Source organism: Camellia sinensis, chromosome 8 (assembly GCF_055761805.1).
Source record: "Camellia sinensis isolate YWXY chromosome 8, ASM5576180v1, whole genome shotgun sequence".
In the NCBI taxonomy this organism is placed as follows: domain Eukaryota; kingdom Viridiplantae; phylum Streptophyta; class Magnoliopsida; order Ericales; family Theaceae; genus Camellia; species Camellia sinensis.
Window position 1 is genome coordinate 138914968 of NC_138968.1, and position 13457 is coordinate 138928424.

The 13457-nt window shown below is 38.7% G+C and overlaps 2 protein-coding genes across 2 annotated transcripts; both read right to left on the reverse strand.

The window, feature by feature from the left end:
- Window positions 1-8971: 8971 nt before the first annotated feature.
- Window positions 8972-10609, reverse strand: LOC114282040 (uncharacterized). The gene has a single exon (XM_082885591.1). It carries the CDS (start codon window positions 10607-10609, stop codon window positions 8972-8974), a length of 1638 nt encoding a protein of 545 aa, XP_082741717.1.
- A 273-nt stretch (window positions 10610-10882) lies between these two features.
- Window positions 10883-11875, reverse strand: LOC145798116 (uncharacterized). Its single transcript, XM_082885592.1, has one exon. It carries the CDS (start codon window positions 11873-11875, stop codon window positions 10883-10885), a length of 993 nt encoding a protein of 330 aa, XP_082741718.1.
- Window positions 11876-13457: the final 1582 nt, after the last annotated feature.

The window sequence follows — 13457 nt, forward strand, 5'->3', positions numbered from 1 at the left end:
ATGACATCAATAATTAAAAACAGCAGTGCTGCATACCCCCAGTGGGGGTCGCACCCCCAGTGAGGTGTCGCGGCCCCACTGGTTGAAACTTAAAAAAAAAAAAAAACAATTTTTTTTTTGGCCAATAATGGAGTGCCACCTCACTGGGGGTCGACCCCCAGTGGGTGTATGAGGCATTTTTCAATTAAAAAATATGAGACACAAAATGATAGATGATCTCATATCCAATAAAAGACCTAAATGTCTTGAGTCATATCCCATAGCCCATTCATGGTCATCCCACCCAACCCACTTAATTTGGGATTTTTCTAGAAGTTTACACAATTTGTATACAAACATGAAAAATTTACGAAATTTGTATTTAAAATGACAGGATTGTAGTGTGACTTATCTTTTTAAATTAAAAATCCCTATTAAAATAACATTTATTTATACAAGAAATTGTCACTACTATATCATTTTGTTAAAGAATTCTATATAAATAGTACGTATAAGTTGACATCAGTCAATAAATTTTAGTTAGATTGGATGCCTTATCTCATTATAATCCAAAGATAAAAAAAGATGGCAACAGGTTGCCATAAGTCCATAAACAATGGCTCTTGAGGTATCAATGGTTAAAAACACTATTATATATTTTTTACTCCTTAATCATATCTATGATGAACCTGGTAACTTAGTGGCATAAAATGGTCTGAACTCATTCCCCATTTTCCACAAGTAATCATTAATTATTTGTTAGAATGAGCAAATGGAAGGAATTCCATTCCAACTGCTGACAAAGATAAATATATACTCAGATTAAAAACAATTAAATGGATCTTGAGAAATCAAGGTTTTGATCCTATTTGGTGTAGGGAAATGTAGAGAGAAGGGAGAGGAAAGGGTTTTTAGAGAGAGATATACAAAAGTGATTTGAAATATCAGATTCACGAACTGATATAACATGGTCCGCTCGAGCATGGAAAGCCCCGCTCGAGCGTCAAATACACTTTCCCAGTACTTTTGCAGACATGTCAAACTTCTAAAACCAAACATTCTCTGCTCGAGTGGATAAGCAACTTCTAATGCATTTTGCGGACAAGCAGCTCGATCCCTGCCAGGGCGCTGCCATTGGACCCGCCAAGGGGCGCTGTCCCTTGGACCCCCGTGAGCTGACTGGGTGGCTCAATCCCCAACATACTCAACGAAGTGGCAAAACTGGGATCGCTACAGGGTGACAGCTTAACTTTATCCAATTAGGTTTATATTCATCAAACTTATTAACGTAAAAGAAATAGATAGGAGGATTGAAATTAGAAAAAGAGGATTTTCTAATCTCCTCTTTATGTTATCCTATGACTACACACATAGGAGATGAACAAAAGTTAGATATTGTACCTTGTTATGCTTTCACAATTTGAGCCAAGAAAAATACTAGGATTTCTCAATATTGTTACATCTCCATTGAAGGCAAAAATAAACGTAAATACAATTATATGGATTATGATTTGCAGACAACAAGATAGAAGACGTATGGAAAATCCTCTAAAAAATGAGTTGTATATTGGGTTGTATATTATAAGCAAGAAACTAATGAAATTAAAAACCTGCATTCCTTTGGGTTTCATATTTTTCAGACTAAATTATGTGCAACAGAAAAGAAAAAAAAATAATTTACTTTTAAATAACACAGTGGAACGTATTTGCCAAACATTGATTTTCATGCATTTGAAGGGAAAATGATGTTGCAAGAAATAAAACCAAAGAACCATCTGCTTTACTTCATTGATCGAAGGGGCGTACTTGATGGATATGCAAATCAGACTCTAAAGTATGTTGGAAATTGAAGGTGAAAAAGAATATCAGAAAAGGGCCTAAGAGATACATTTACTTGGAGCAGCATAACCAACAGACCCTCTTAAGCCAATGGAACTTTATTGAGTTGCAGAAGAATTATAGGTGCCTTCTGGAAGGAATCTAACTAACCCAAAATCGCCTACATGTCCAATCATTTCTATAGCGATCCCGGTTTTCCCTTCATTATTTAATTGTATTCCGGACTCGGTTTCGTGGATGTGTTGTTGTCTTATTCCCGTTTCCGTCCTTTACTCTTTGTATATGAGTCTTGGGTCGTGTTGGGCAGGTTTGAAATAGGTTGGTTGTGTTTGGAAACCAAGGGTTGATGTCCAGATTTTGGGCTTTACGCTCGAGCGGGGCTTTTGATGCTCGAGCAGACCTGTTTGTATATCAGTTCGAAAAATAGATTTTTGGATCGCTTTTTTGGGCCAATTTCTCTCTCTAACTTTTCAAAGCTTATTTCATACTAGATTCATCTCATTAAGTAAGATACATGTACATCAATTAGAAAGTGACTAATTATTGATGAATGCACCTATATATACAATGTATAGAAGACTAATGCTAATACATTGAATGTGATGGATTTATTATGAATGAATCTTAGAGATGTATTATGTATCTATTATGAATATGTAAGATACATTAATCTATTTAATGAATTCATTAATATAGAAGATGCATTATGTATCATGAATGTATGAGATACATTAATCTATTTAATGGAGTTCATTGAATGAATAACTTGAGAGCTTCTCACTCTAGACTACAACTTCTCTATAAAATCATCTAGATCACGTGATCTTCTACCTTGGTCCCTTTATATAAAGTGTGGGGTTTGGCTTGCTCTTCATTTTTGATCCGAAAATTATTGGGTTTGGAGCACCTTCGAAATCCTTCATCTTCTCCATTTGGTCTCTCCATTTGAGGTAGGGATAACTACTCATTTTTATGATCTTTGACATAAACTTTTGGTCATTTTGATTTAATGTTGAAGTTGAGTAATTTTGGGTGTTAGGGTTTCAAGATGTAAAAGAGGGGTTTTGTTATTATGACTCATTCATGTGTATTTTGGGTCTTAAAATGATGGTATTGATGACTAGTAATGATATTTGAGCCTTTAGGTCAATATTGGAAAAGAGGGGAGAAAAGCCCTAATTTTTGATAAATTTATTAATTTATATAATAAATTTTGGAAAGTTATGGAAATATGAATCTGAGTTGGTGTAGACGTCCCCGAACGCCCCGGGAGGGTTAAGTCCCGTTCTGTTCATTTTGGGGTCACTACAGCTCAGACTCTTAAATATCACGGTTCTTAATCTGAACCAAAGAGTCCAAATCCGGCAAATCGTTTTGAGAAACTGATTTTTAAAAAAAGTAGTGCCAAACATGGACTGCTTTGCCAGATACAGAGTCGCCACCTAAATATTTTATTTTGGGAAATTTAGGAAACCCTGACTCGGTGCCAAAAGGCCACGTGTTCGTCATCACCAAAGTTGCCTCGGCTCGGGAACTTGGGTACGATTGGGGAAGGTCACTTCGTGAGCACCCCCGCTCGCCCGGTCATAGACCGGCCTCTACTAACCATGATATCTATTTTTGAAAACATTGTGAGTTCTTATTCCGGTTATTAGCCTAGGTTACTATGTGATGCACACAGCATATAAATATAGACCGAGTCGCCTGAATTGGAACAAAACATTTCATGCTTGTTTTTGAAAATGGTTTGCTACCCGCAGGTAGGCTTGAAACATTTGATGATTTATTCCAATTCAGATAACCCAACCTTCACCCACAGGCATTCAGGCAGGTATATCAGATAAGCACACAGCCTCATGGTAAGTATGCTATTCATGGCAGCACTCACACGCATGCAAGGATGCTAAAGCATAAAGCTTACCGAGTACTCCAAGCCAAAAACAGAAACTACATTAGAAATCATGCATGAATCCTAAGTATACAAAAATGCCTAATGCAACACATGCAAAATGCAACTATAGCAGGCTCGGCTATTCTAAGATGGCATATGGAATGTTACAACTATCATGTATTCAACTTTGAAATTGAAAGCACAATGCAGTTAGTATGATGCGCCGAGTCCGGTGCATGCAATACAGATGAATGAATGCAAACATGTTGTCATACTGTATGCTAATTTAAATATGCCCTAATCTAACCATCATAAGCGGATAAATAAAAGGGAGAAAGACGTGGGGTTGGAAGACATACATCACACTCACGCACACTTATTACAGTTGTGCCCTCGCGCAGAGGGTCCGAATAAATATACAGTCCCAATATTACAATCCCGAATAAAAGAATATTACAGTCCAAAATATTACAAAATCTTAATTAATTAATGAATTAACTAAGAAAGCGGTAAAACTGGCATGCAAGCCAGGGACTGCCTTGCTTCTGATGGATGATGCATGTCCGGATTGTCTTGCGCGGAAATCCACCGGAATGCCCCAATTAGCCTCTGTTTACACCTGTTCTTGAAATGCGTGCCAAGCCCCAAAAGGTTGCTGGTTCTTCGTTTTGCTGCAACAGAGAGCAGGAAAGGGGCATAGCAATGTATTTGCACAGATATATGCATGTCTCGATCCTCGTGCCACCAATCACGTATACCGAGGCATGATGGCCGAGGAGTCGAAATGCACAACTCAATATAGGATGAATGCACATGAAACTACAGCTAAAACCTAACTCCATCATGGATAATCCGGAGTGTCGGTGACTGGGGAATTGAGACACATTCCGTCACTCCGAGTACGAAATGTACCTCGTTTTCCGTGCCCGGACTAACTCCTATTCCGGACATGATGCAATATGCATGATATACATGAAATGCAACTAATATACAATCCTAACATACACAATGCTATGGAAATGATATGCCTCGAAATGCGTGCACACGGGCATGCAAACCGAGAAAATGCATGAATGCAATCTAAGATACAACCTAGCATACACAATGCTATGGAAGTGAAATGCCTCGAAATACGTGCACACGGGCATGCAAACCGAGATGCCTCGAAATGCGTGCACACGGGCACGCAAATCGAGAAAATGCATGAATGCAATGAAAATGAGACGCCTTGAAATGCGCGCACATGGGCACGCAAACCGAGGCGATGGCGTACGCAATGCAATGAAAATGAGATGCCTCGAAATGCGTGCACACAGGCACGCAAACCGAGAAAATGCAGAATGCTACGAAAATGAGACGCCTTGAAATGCGCGCACACGGGCACGCAAACCGAGGCGATGACGTACGCAATGCAATGAAAATGAAATGCCTCGAAATGCGTGCACACGGGCACGCAAATCGAGGCGACGATATATGCAATGCAAGTGACTAAATGGCATGAAAAAGGTAACATGGACTTATACTAACATGAGAGAGCCTCAGCCATACTCACATAAGAAGCCGGTTGATGAAAATGAAGTGCCTCGAAATGCGTGCACACGGGCACGCGAACCGAGGCAATGGCAAATGACATGGAAACGTGATATGGGCTTATACCAACATGAGTGAGCCTCAGCCACACTCACACAGGATGCCGGCGGATAAAAATGGAGTGCCTCGAAATGCGTGCACACGGGCACGCAAACCGAGGCGATGCAAGAATGCGATGTAATGACATGAAAACATGATATGGGCTTATACCAACATGAGTGAGCCTCAGCCACACTCACACAGGATGCCGGCGGATAAAAATGGAGTGCCTCGAAATGCGTGCACACGGGCACGCAAACCGAGGCGATGCAAAAATGCGATGTAATGACATGGAAATGATGGCAATCATTCTAATGGAATTTCAGCAGTAAAATATGGGGGAAAACAGTCCCGAAATGAGGCGAAATGACATGAAATGCATGGAATTGTCCCGAAATGCGAATTTAGGCACCCGAAATGGCCTATAGCTATGCCAAACATGCACAATATGGACATGCAATGCAAACACAGAAGCTAGACAGTCCCAAAAAAGGCACTTTCACAGTTATAAACATGGCCAAAGAGCAAGCATAGGTATGGCAAAAATAGCATGCAAGAACAGGGGCCAAGAGAGGGGTAATGAAGCAAGTGATATAAGCAAAATCCAAACTGAAAAATTTCCTTCTACAACATTGAAGAGGGACCAAAAATATGAATGTTTACAGTATATGGAAAGCCTCGAATCAATATACACACATGCTAAAAAAAAGGCACAAGATTGAGGCTCAAAAGGTGCTATAACATGAAGTATACAAAATAATCACCAAACAGAAAAAAAGTGTTGATGAAACATGAAGTATAGGCCAAAATAAGGCCACTTTCAGTTCTGTGAAAAAGCCAAAAACAGAAGCAAAGGGGGCTACCAATTTATACAAAAAATGGGGCCAAATAAGGGATATAACTACAAGTGACATATGGAGGCACCAAATGGTGAGGGGCCCTTCAACAATATTGAAGAAGGGCCCAAAATAAGCACATTCACAGATTACATCATGCTCAAAAACAGATTAATCATGGGCCAAAAATAGCATGCAAGATTATGACATATAAGAGGATTAATGAAGCAAGTGCATCATGGAGGGCTCAAACAGGGTTGAGCCCTTAATGAAAAGTGAATATGAGCTCAAAAGAGGGTCACTTTAAGTTTTGGTCGGAGCTCAAATGTATAAGAAGGAGAGGCTAAGAAATATTGCAAAGAAAAGCTCAAAAAAGAGAAAATGGCAACTCACCTTTGGAGACAAGTCTTTTGTTGCTTCTTGGACCAATTTGCAGCTCCTTTAGCCTTTGAGAAGCCCTCCTTGCTGCTGGAAATGAAGTGGTGATGGTAGAGCTTGGTGGTGTAGAAGAAATGGTGATTAGGGACTTAGGGTTTTTTAGGAAAATGAGAAGGATGGAGGGAGAGATGGATCTTAAGGCTTGAAGAACAATTTTTCCAACCCTCAAATGTGATGCCACCAGCTGGTTATATGGACAAAAAGAGGGTGTAAAGGTGGGGCAAAAAGGAGGTAAGCTTTCCCCCACAAAATATCCCCCGAATTGGGATATTTTCTAGGGGAAACAGCTGCACAGCTGTAAAGTACCAATCATGAGGAACATGGCCGGCCATAAACTTTTTCTGCAGGTGGCCGGCCGGCCACCCCCCCTAGCCGGCCAGCTAGGGGTCAAAAGGGTCAAGTTGAATTAATGGCCGGCCACCACTTTTTAGTGGCCTCCCAGGTCTCCTCTTCACAACCCCGTGGTTCGAATTTGGAAATTCTAAAACAGGAGAGAGAACAAGCCAATTTTAGGAGGGGTTCAAAAGGGTCAAAAGGAATTAATGGCCGGCCATATGATATTAGGATCCTCCCAAGTGTGTACAACACAAATATGTGGTTTGGGTTTGAAGAAAATGGCTCCAAGGTGTTCAACATTAGCCCAGAAGGAGGGGTTCAAAAGGGTCAAATTGAATTAATGGCCGGCCACCACTTTTTAGGGTCCTCCCATGTGTGTACATCACAAATATGTGGTTCAAAGTTCGAGAAAATAGGCCCAAGGTGTTCAACATTAGCCCGGAAGTGCGAAAAACGGGCGCCGGAGGGCGTCGGAGGATGTATAACTGGTTGCTGCAACAATTGCTGGCCTCCCACCCTTCTACGGCCTTCCTAGTGATAAAACAGAGGTACCTGCCAAAAATGAACGAAAACCGATGCAAAACGAATGTTCGGGGGCCAAAACACGCAGTTCGGGGCCCCGGAAACTGCCCGTTAAACACCGAAAGTGGCGTTCGACCACGATGTGGGTTTCTCAGACCCCAGTGTCCCTCAAAAGGGAGAAAATAAGATGTATGCCAAAAATTAGAGCAAATGGAGATGGTTAAGCGGTCTCGAACCGAGGCACACGGCCAACGGTCCCGAAAAACCGGAAACCGGACTCCGAAATGGGCAAAATGGCGTGCGGCCACAAAATGTAGCCCACGGCCACTGAGAGATGGTCTACGGGACCTCTCCCTCCCCTCGGGAAAAGAAACAGAGAAAATCGAGTCTGGTTCGCAAACCGAGACAAGGCACAAAAGAGGGTTCGGAAATCCGGAGGCGGGGCTCGCAGCCAAGACTCTGAAACTTCTGAACGAGCACATTATGCAATATCACCAAGTGCTCAACTGGTGACGTCTGAGTCTCAAGGTCGGTCAAAAATGGGGTGTCTACAGTTGGAAATAATGAAATTGAGTAATTATGAGAATGAATAGTGGAGTTGGATTGATTAATCACTCACCTTTGAAATTGTTGATAATTTATCTATTGATGCATTTATTATCTATTTAGAAATAATTGCTTTGGGCTATCGGTGGAGGATAGTCTTGATTGTTGTAGACACTGCATGATGATTAGGTGAATTAAAACTAATTAGTTGAATATGTCATTAAATATGATGGTTGGAATAATACATCGAATTTGTGTATTGATTGATCGTGTATATGATAATTGTTTATATACATTGTATTGTATGGGAGGAGATAGGGGATGGACTCCTAAACCGGATTTTATTTGGGAGGAGATAGGGGATGGACTCCATGGATACAGCAAATTTGTGTATCATTTATGAAGTATGAAGTGTTCTAATATGAGTTGTTATCTCATGTGAATTGTGAAGCATGGAAGTGTTTTATTATGAGTTATAATCTCATTTAAATTGTTGATATTGGAAAGGATCATGGACATACTTGTCATGGATTTGGATTGTGCTGTATGTCGGTTTATATGAGTTAAACATTTATCAAATGCTAATGTTTTAGTTATTGCTCATATCATGTTTAGCATATCTCTACTAGGCGTTGGCTCACCCTATATGGGACATCCTTTTGAGGTTCAGGTGATATGCCACCTCCAAGGACGTAGTTTGGGAGGCTTAGAGGCAGGATGACTCTTTCTGTTGTTTTATTTTGTATTACATGTATATCAAGCCAAAGGCTTATTAGATGTAAGAGTTAGAACTCTCTTTTGTTGATCCCAAGTGTTGACTTGGAAAGTTGTAAGCTCATAGGGCATTTACTTATGATGTCAATATGTAATACTTTTGTAATGAATACTTTGATGAATGAAATTATGCTTTATTCTCTTACGTCTAAGCAAGTCAAGAATGTTGGGTTTTTATGTATTATTTTGAGGGCGTTACAATTTCATCATTTAGAAGAACATTGCTCGGCTTCAAATCACAGTGAACTATTGGTTCCCAGCAATGATGGTGAACATAATCAAGTGCAGAAGCAACATCAACGACAATATTTAACCTTTGTAGGAGGTTTAAATTTCTTGATTTGACATGCATCTCATCTTCATTTTCATTTGCATGTAACCAATCCTCTAGGCTACCATTGACCATGAACTCATAAACCAGAGCTTTCAAATCATTACCATTATAGTCAACACTTGAACATGCTGTGAAAACCCTGACAAGATTTCGATGTCTGATGCGCCTCATGGCCTCACACTCAGCAACGAAACTCTTGGAAGCTCCACGGAATTGAAGGTTTAGTACCTTCACTGCAACAACTTTTTCACCATGAGCAAGAATTCCTTTGTAGACTGAACCAAAACTACCCATGCCTATCATGTTGGCTAGAGAGAACCCATCAGTTGCCTTGAGTAGACTTTGGTAGGACAATTTCACATATGACTTCCCCAAAAATCTCAAAGAGGGTACTTTTGTTGTCTTTCTAAAGCAACAAAGACATAGTAAACACAACACTACTACTAGTCCCAGAAGCCCAAACGACGTGGGGATTATTATTTTCAAGATGAGTGTGAATCTTTTCCTATTGAATCCCTTGGTATTGCAACTGTGCAAATGTAGTTTAGGTATACCACCACAAAACTTGTTGTTTCTCCTAATAGAAATAGCCGTTGCATTTTTAAATATGCTTATTTCTGGTACCGCACCCTCAAAATCATTGAATGATAGATCTAATTTTTGTAAGAAGACAAAGCCCCCTAAGTAGTTTGGGATTTTTCCATAGAAATTATTGTGAGAAAGATCTATTTCCTTAATACCTCTCCGAAAACTTAAAGATGAAGGAAGAGTTCCCCAGAAATTATTGCTCTGTATGTATAGAATTCTCAATTTTACACAATTAGCAAGAGTGCTTGGAATTTTTCTAGACAACATGTTCCTAGAAACATCTAATTGTTCAAGATTGATTAAATTCCCAATTTCTAGTTGTATGGACCCAACCAAATGGTTATCATGTAGGTCCAAGTTCAATAATGATAAGAGAGTTAGAACTTGTTTGGGTATGGTACCACTAAGATTGTTTCCATCAAGAGCCAGGTACCCAAGGGGGCATTTTCCCAGATTTGGAGGAATGTTGCCATGCAAATTATTTACTTCTGAATAAAGATACTCTAGTGAAGTCGAATTTTTCAAAGACAATGGAATTTTCCCATAGAATTTATTACCTGAGAGATCCAAAATTTGTAGCTTTTGTAGCTTCCCAATATTAGCAAGAATGTTACCGATGAAATGATTGTCTGACATGTCCAAATACTGCAAATTGACCAAATTCGCCATCTCGGTTGGGATTCTCCCATCTATTTTATTGTTATCCAAAAAAAGGATACCAAGATTAGTGGACAAATTGCCAATTGATTCTGGCAACACCCCTCCAAAGTTGTTGGAGTTCAGCCCCAAAAAGTTCAAATTGGTGGCATTGGGCAATGAGCTAAGAAAATTCAAGTCACTAGCTTCCCTTGTTCCAAGATGATTGTCTTCAAAGTTTAACCACCAAAGATTGTGCATCATTCCCAAAGGAGGCACTCTTCCAATAAATTTATTTGTTCCCAAGTTAAGGGTAGACAGGTTGGTTTATTATTAGATTTCTGGTTTGCAATTACCTTGGCATAGAGTGAGGGTCAATTCTTGCTGAAGTGCCAGTTCTTCCAAGATTCCTTTGCATTTCTCGTGCACGAACTACTTTCTTTTAGTTTTAGCTTTGACTTCACACTTCTCCATATTTAGTTTCTACTAATGGGTAGGCTACTCTAATCTTCCAGGATCACTTTTCTAGTTCCATCATTTGATTTGCTTTTGTTTCCTCGTCGAGACATTTGATATTGAAATAGGAATGGATCCAGTAAACAAGTTCATTCCAACTGAAAACCATTGAAGAGTTGGAAAAGAAATTCCATGATCTACGGGAAGTCTCCCTTGAACTTGGTTCATTGATATATCAAAAGTTGTGATGGCAGAGAGATTAAAGATTGAGGAAGGAATAGTACCAACCAACTTGTTATCCACCAATGCAAGAAGGTTTAAGTTTGTCAATTGGCCCAGGGCTTTAGGTATACTCCCATTGATATTATTGGAACTTGCATAGAATCCAATAAGGGATGACAGATTCCCAAAAGTATAAGGAAGGCCACCTATTAGATTGTTTCTTCCAATGTACAACTGCTCGAGCTTAGATAGAGAACCAAGCTCCACAGGAATTTTCCCAGCCAGACTATTGCCAGAAAGCTCAAGGGCAACAAGGTTAGAGCAAGCAAATATATTGGCCGGAATTTCACCACCAATAGAATTATTGAGTAGTGTCAATATTTGCAGTCTCCGTAGATGGCCAAGTTGAGGGGGGGTTTGATGAGTGAAGCTATTGTTACGCAACAATAGTATCCTAAGAAAGCTCAGATTTCCAATGTGAGGAGAAATTGAGCCTGTTAATTTTTTATGATCCAGTATCAACTTTGTCACCCTCTGGTGTTGTCGGCCACATGTTATACCAGCCCATTGACACAAGTGGATGGATTCATTCCATGAGTTTAGAGCCCCAAAGGGATCACGGGTTATTTCAGCCTTGAATGCGAGCAAGGCTAGCTGATCTATCTTATTCTTGGCTACATGAACATGATGAAGATGAGTACTAGAGCCTGAAGCACCCAAACACGAACACTCCATGAGAACAACAACAACAACATGCATGAACTGAAACAGAGTCCATGACATTGACGACACTAATATTAAACCCATATGAGGATTGGACGCTCTCACTGAATTTGAGAGAGCATCCATCCCTATATATAAAGCATGAATACCTGTGGAATCATCATTCCATATGCGATGGTCTCATTGTACATCATACATCATCATACATTAGTTTTATCATTATTACTCAGCCACCTTTTTATATTATATTTTTTTTTATGGATAAATTAAAAGTTCAAAAAATGTACAGTTAATCGGATATTTTCGATATAATTATACTAATATCTTTTAAAATTTTAACTTACATAATACTTAGGCTATTTTTTTATCATCTCATCACCAATAATTTGTTATCATCAATAATTCGATAATTGTATGAATAAAAAAAATAATTTTATCATATTATCTTTGTTTATTTCATTATCTACCTACTATTGACATTACTTTTGATTGCTTAAACCATACAGAAAGGAAGATTAATATAATTATGTAAAAAATGTTAGGCTAATTATATTTAATTTAATTATGTTAAAAGTGTGACATTGTATTTTTTCTAAACCTCAAGGGTAGTGAATGTAATGGGTATGGTTTCCCTCCATACTATTATTCTCTATCCTTCCTAATACTTTATTTTTTAGGCTCCATTCTAGATTCATAATGAAGACCGTCTATGCAAAAAATCAGTTTCATCGATGAATACATAAACAAATCATTTTTTTTTATTTTTTTTATTTTATAGAATGAAATGCTTAAATTTAAATTTAAATTCACAATTACTATCCATTTTAAGAGATAGGGGTGTTGTGTAACATAATATTTCTCAAAATAAGTATTGGTAATAGTATTATAAGGTAAAATAACTAAAATTAATAAATACATAACTATAAGGCTGCGTTTAGAATTTTTTTTAATGTGTTTGGTTTCTTTCATGCTGGGGATTTAATTTGAGAGAGTATTTTGGGCTTACTGGGCCCATTGTGAGCCAAATCTGTAACGCCCCTAAAATAATACAATAAAGATAACCCATATGCGGAATAAATATAAGAAACAACATACTTTCATACATCAGAGTTCACTATTTAACAACTAGTTAAATGCCATGTAGGCTTACATCTTTCCAAGTCATTGTTTGGTTACACAAATTGAGTCTCGCTCATTACATCTTAAGCCCTTGGCTTTACAAATAACAATCATACACACAGAAGACATAAATAAGAAGCTCTTGTTTCTCGAAAGTTCATCCATGCTATTGCCTTGGAGGAAATATCTCACCTGCACCTGAAAAATGATATTCCCGTATAGGGTGAGCCAACAGCCCAATAGAGATAATCTAGCACAATATATGAGATTTAGCAAAGGGATAAATACCACGCATATAAACAATACCGATATGGAAGCATCCACAAAGCCTGCATATCCATATGCCACCAAGACCAATCTCATTTCCATTTTCCTTCAACTTATTTCAAGTTCATATATATACTACTCAATTCATGAGTTAATTTCATTATCTTTCAACAACCAAAATGAGACTACAACTCAATGGTTTCCAATTATGCAAAACACACATAAACACTTCATATCTGCCATTTTACGGATATTTCGTCCGAAGGAATCGGCACCCATTTATATGTGAAATTTCGGGTCTTTCACCCAGGACACTTTGGCC